General features: G+C 41.4%; 1 protein-coding gene across 2 annotated transcripts in view; it reads right to left on the reverse strand.

Annotated features, from left to right (window-relative positions):
- Positions 1-6,169, reverse strand: part of AMFR (autocrine motility factor receptor) — a 69,892-nt gene that overhangs the window by 48,732 nt on the left and 14,991 nt on the right. For both annotated transcript variants that reach the window (XM_019505785.1, XM_019505786.1), the window contains exons 7-9: positions 6,005-6,138; positions 2,744-2,854; positions 454-644 (exon numbers count right to left, since the gene is read on the reverse strand). In XM_019505785.1, coding sequence (XP_019361330.1) covers positions 454-644; positions 2,744-2,854; positions 6,005-6,138 — 436 coding nt within the window. The remainder of the gene's footprint in view (positions 1-453; positions 645-2,743; positions 2,855-6,004; positions 6,139-6,169) is intronic.

Below are 6,169 nucleotides of genomic sequence, written 5' to 3' on the forward strand. Positions count from 1 at the left end.
CCAAATATGAAAAGGGGGCAATGGGGTTCCTATGATTTAAGTCAGGGGTTTTCAACGTTTTTTAAGGAGAGTACCCCTTCTGGTGGGTACCCCCTTCCGGACGTGAAGCAGGGGGAGAAAGGGTCCCCCCGGCAGCCAAACGCAAAGCAGCAACAGCGATGGTGTGGCAGCAGCAATGATGCGGCAGTGTGCAGGCACACGGAAACAGCAGCGGCATAGCAGAGTGCAGGCACGTGGCAGCAGAGCTTCCTAAATAGCCCCGCTTCTGCGCGCTGCTACCACATCCTCCCTGGGGCCTTCTCAAGTACCCTCAGGGGTACACGTACCCCCAGTCGACAACCCCTGATTTAAGTTTACCATAGACTGCAACACAGATTCACCTGCAGAGAAAGCTGCTCCTCTTTGGTGGGAGGTTTTTTGAACAATATCAACTTTAAAGCCTGGATGACTAACCATCAAAATGGAAGAAGTGATTATGCTGGTTCAAGCGGGGTCTGCCTTCTGCTACTGCCACAGGCCCCAAGTTCTCATCCAGGTTCTCTCTTTGGTGGTCTTCTCTAACCCGATGACTGTCTGTGATATTAAGAGACATTCTACAGGTGGGGCAGGACGTATCCTGTTCAAGCCAGGATCTTAGGCATGAGCTGACAAGAAACAAGGCAACAAAGTACCAATGAGCTTACAGTGCTTGTCTAAGGCATCAATATCATGAGCAGACTGACAGGTAGCAGTATATTCCATTTAGCTTATTAACACATCCATGTCAACACCCCAGAGACATTTTCAAATTCCTTGAAGGCTTCCAACCAGAACTACAGCTTGCTTGCTCTTTTCAACCAAAGAGAGAGTACTTTGCTTCCATAAACTAACTTCCAAGCAAACCCTCTCCACCTCTAGAGAACCTCAGTAATTGGCCAACTAGTAATTCAACTTGCCCAACTAGCTCAGAGCAGGTAATTTCTACCTGAAAGGGGAAATATAATGATTCTTTAGCATCAGTGATAATAATAACCAAGTAAGCAGATTTTGTGGTTGGACTGGTTAATCTTCAAGGTAGTCTCATTAGACTGGCCTGGTGTTCCCACTCCAATGAACTGCCTCAACGTTTTTCTTTAAATATTTAGTTTTATCCATATAGTTATGGAGCATGAGAACTTGATAAACAGAAAAAAAAATCACTGATGCAAGTGAAAACATATTCAGGGAGCCCTTTACATAAATGCTAATAATTAATATAGCTTCTGCTACTGAAAAAAACAGAGATTGGAGTTCCAGAACTCAGAATTTCGCCAAGCACTTTGCTTCCTGATTGAGACTGGACTGACCCAGTTGTGAAGTTTTCTCCATTCAAAATGTTTTTCTTTTACAAAGGTTCAATATACTTTCTTCAAACATTTTAGCATTCTAGTCTACTTTGTACTTGCATAATGTTTAGCAGCAGAGGATCTCAGTGCATGTTATTGAAGCAATTAATAAATATAACATCCATTTTACATGTTGTAAAACTCAAGTAGACATCAGTCAAGTGACTTGCTCAATATGCTAGACTACTAGTCAGAGGCAAATGTTCTAAATCCAGTGGTTCATGCAGTCTAATTAAACTGGATAAACAACTATCTGATAGCCAGATGAGAGTAATGGACACGCTAGAAATGGCAAAATGGATGCAGTGAAAAATCTACATCAACTTGGTCCTCCAGAGAATGCACCAAGAAGCACATTAATGTTACCAATGCTGTTCCATCATTGAATACAGCCATTTATTTGCTCATATAGCAAATAAATCTGAGGTATTGCTGAGAAAGCAAATTCAAATCAAGCTCTCCTAAGAGCTATAGATGGAACTTTCAAAGAGACCTAAAAGATGTAGTTGCCCAATTCTTATTATAATTTAGTAAGATTTGGGCACAAGGCTGATCTAAACTATATGAATCTGCCCTGCTGTCTTTTTGCACCCCAAGATAAATGACTACACACTCCTGTACAACTGAGGACAGGAGAAAATGCTTCATGTTTTGTCTGGTAGTATCAAAAAATAAATTGAAAGGAGAAAATTAATTCTTAGTAGATAAAAAGGTTAATTTATTTGATCATTTATTTTACATATGAGTTAAATAATCCAGTTTAACATGCTGCCTCTCAACTGTTGGCTTCATGCAGCTGAGATTAATCTAGCTTCAGAGAGAATGCAGAGATACCATTTAGGTACATGGGAAACCATTTCTCCTAAGAGGAGAGCCAGGGCTTCTTAAGTGCATGGCTGATGATTAAATATGCATAGGGTTCTCTAGCTTTATAAGAATTTCTGCAACAGCAACAAATTCTCTCGTTAGAGGCTTACTGGAAGGCAGATAAATATTTATGACAAGGTTTGCAGTGAACAACAACAAATTAGCCCCCAGATTATAACCTTTGGTTTGATGATAAACTGTCAAAAGAGCCACAGAAGGAGTGATTAACAAAGGGTGGTGGCTCATATAAACCACAAAAAATGAATTTAAGTGGCTCTTCAAGTAAATCAACCTTCATCTTTAAGTTCCTGCCTCCATAGCCAACCCCCATTTTTTTAAACACATGGCTGGAGTATTGTCCGTCTTCTATTTTTCTTTAGCATCCAAAAAGCAACGTTGAACAGAGGTTGGGATAAGCGATAAAGGAAACCAAATTAGCAATGCTCAAATCATGCTACGTTACACTTCCTGTAATCAACCAATTCAACACTGCCACTTCCCCAGATACATACTTGTGAAAGAGGTGCCCACATGGAAGTTTACGTGCAGACTGCATGGAGTCCCAGCAAATGGCACAATCATCATTATTAACAGCGAGTTCTTCAGGAGTTGCAACTGCAAACCTACAAAGGAAAAAAGACAAAGTAATTGATTACACAAACCCCAATACAGCTACAGAACTAGCAGCTGTTCCACCAAAAAGCCTAATTCTTTACACTCACCATTCCCTCTGGGAGAAGGTGAAGCAGTAGTTTGCAGTCTTTTCCAAAGCCCAACACCATATTACAACAGCAAAAAAAGTTTGAATCTATCACCTAACAATTCTGGCACCACAGCATTATCTGCCTCAAAAGGGACCTGTCTTCACTCTCCCTAAGGCCTTGATTACTAGGCTGAGACCTCCCATGTACAGTGTTGGCTCAAGAAAAGGTGATACTTCTTAAAACCAATGCAGTTGTTTACATCAACTTGAAGATTATTTTTCTTTTAGGTGTAAGTGATGGTTTCAGGCATTTTTTTCGACACTTCAGTACAAACTTTGCAATTTTGTGTCATGGGCAAACAGCCAACCTCTGTGCGGATGCTACATTAGCAACACTACAGTAAGGTCACTTTATGGAAGAAACGCACTCACAGGCAGGATGATGAATCCTGCCAACAGTTTCACGAAGAATCTTTCAATATCTTGCAGAGAAATCATAGAATGCCTGCAGCATGTCTAGGCCACAAGTTTCTTTTGTCCAGCAGCAGTGCCCTCAAACACACTACACTGCTCCCAGTAGGCTGTCTCCTGACCCAAGTAGCCACCTCCATGCAGGTTCTGTGGGCTGGTTAATTAGCACAGTTGAATGACAGTGCCAGTTTGCTCACTCGCAGCACGGTACAGGCACAGCTACACTGCTTCTGGTTTCAGGAACATCCCACACAGCACAGCAAAATGTATGAAGATATCATTCCAAGGTACAGTAAGTTCACTCTTGAGAGCTAACTGATAGGGTTGTGCTAAGCTTGGTCCCCAATTTGATTTAGCAGAGATTCATCCTGATTCAGTGGCTGAATCTCCAAATCCAAATCAAATCAGAAGACCCTTTAAATTCTACAAATTGAATCGGAAACCTCCGAATCAATTCAGAGAGATTCGGAAAGATTCAACAATTCAGAAATAAATAACAGCTTTAAATGTTTTTTCTACCATACCTCACGGTACTAGATGACTTGCAAATGCTGCAATGCTGGGGCAGATGGAGCATCCCACAGGAGTGCAGGGGGCTCCCAGCGCACTTGGCAGCAGACTCAAAAGTGGACCAGAAGCACTTCCAGGTCTGCCAGGGACCATGCTGGGGGGCCTCCCTGCACCTCCCTGGCTCAGTGGTTGATGCATCCTGGGTCTGGAGAAGCACCTGGGGACCCCCAACAGCCGAATGCCAAGCTGCAAGGCACGGGGGGGGGGGGGGGGGGGCCTCTCACACGCTCCCTTGGTGGACCCAGAAGTGGACCGGAACTACTTCCGATCCACTTCCAGGTTTGCCGCTGAACACGCGGGGGTCCACCCCCCACGCTCTTGTGGGATGCTCCATCCACCCCAGCATCGCAGCATTCACAAGCCGCACCTGGTACCTCAAGTATGTAGAAAAAACATTTAAAGCTGTGTCTATGGCCGAATCTCTGATTCTCTGAATCAGCATCGAATCTTCAGATTCGGATTTGACCGAATTGAACTGGGGACGGTGATCCGAATCAATGAATCACTGTCCCCGATTCAGGCCAAATCCGAATCAAATACGACCTGTCTTGCACACCCCTACTAAGTGACCTAAAAGTCTAGTGCTGAATTAGTGATGAACACACCTCAAGGATAGCGAGATCCACTTGGATCCCTGGTGTGAATGATTGAGACTACATAAAGAAAGAGTTCTATTACTGACTTTGCTATCACTATCACCATAGCTCAACTGGGAGAGTTAGATTAAAGATCTAGAGACTCCTTGTTGAATTCTGAGCATCCACATACCTCTTATCCTAATCCTGCCCCAATAGATTATTACTTCCAGTCCTACTATTCTGGAATCCTGAAACTATTTTAAATCTAGTATAACCTCAATTCCAGGGTTGCTTTTAAAAGCGTGAAAAATCCACAGAATTCAAAATGGTAAAGAATTTTACTGAAACCCATAAAAGGAAAAAGGAAAGGTAACAATAATGAAGAGATCAACCAGTCTTCAGTGATATGATATTCTGCATGCACTTTCCCATATATAATGCTATGAATTCAAAGTATTCCCATATATAATACACTTCAGCCTTTTCTCAGATCATGCATGTCTCCATGCCAACCTGATGCTTCAGCTTTAACCCCGAGATGAAGGCATTGTCTATACCAAACACACTACATTAAAAAAATAAATCTAGAAATAATTCTTTAAACACATGCTCTTAGACATGATTAAACTTTGCTTAAAATCAACATAGCTTTCATTTGTAAATTACTGTTTTATGGACAAATCCTAATAGCTTAATCCTAATAACTGAAGGCTGAGGAAAACTTTCTGTTTAAGATACTGATCCAGCATAAGTTGGTAACTTACTGACCCAAGCTCAATATAAAACTATCAACTACTTGCAGTGTTTTGTACTGATTAGTTAGGTTGCTCTTAAGTTATTTTAGATACACGAGCAAATGTTTCTAACATGGAGAAGGCCAAAGTTTGACAACTGGGATTTAGAACTTTAAACCTCTCATTCCTTCCCCAGTGCCAAAGGACAGATCTACACATTCATTAATGTGCTTTAGGTAATATGCATTAAATCTAGTACCTCAACTGTACGGTACTAGAAAATGCACATTAGGCTATTTTAATGCGCATTAGCTAAAGAGCACTTTTGTGATGATTTAAAGTACATTAAAATAGGCTAATGCGCATCGAAGTACACATGCAGAAGAGCCCAAAGATTATAAATAACCGTTCCTGGATAATTCTCTGCAACTTTAGTTACTGGTTACAATGTTATAATAAAAGTGAAACTCAGATTTCTAATAAGCATGAGAGGTGGCAAAATAAGCACAGAGGATGGCAAAATAAACTTTAAAAATTGCTGCTGGCATGATATAAGCATAAAAACTTAACAACTTGTTTAGCAAGTTTGGGCCTCCCTAGCCCATACCTATGATACACACTGAAGGAACACAAGACGTATTAATCAAGAGGTTCTCTCTTCAGGATCTAAATCAGCATTTGAAACTCACTTGAGCCTCTCACCCATCATTTGCTCACCTGGCTTCCATGTTTCCAACCACACGCAGGTAGTTCTTATGACGGCGGATTCTACGCTGAACCTCATGGAACAGATAACGTAGCTGCATAAAGATCACCAGGCTGGCCATCGACAACCAGATGTTGCCAAATAGCTTTTTAAAAAAAAGGAAAAAAAAAAAAAAA

Source organism: Gavialis gangeticus, unplaced genomic scaffold (genome assembly GCF_001723915.1).
Source record: "Gavialis gangeticus isolate Ggan-Ray unplaced genomic scaffold, GavGan_comp1, whole genome shotgun sequence".
Lineage (NCBI taxonomy): Eukaryota > Metazoa > Chordata > Crocodylia > Gavialidae > Gavialis > Gavialis gangeticus.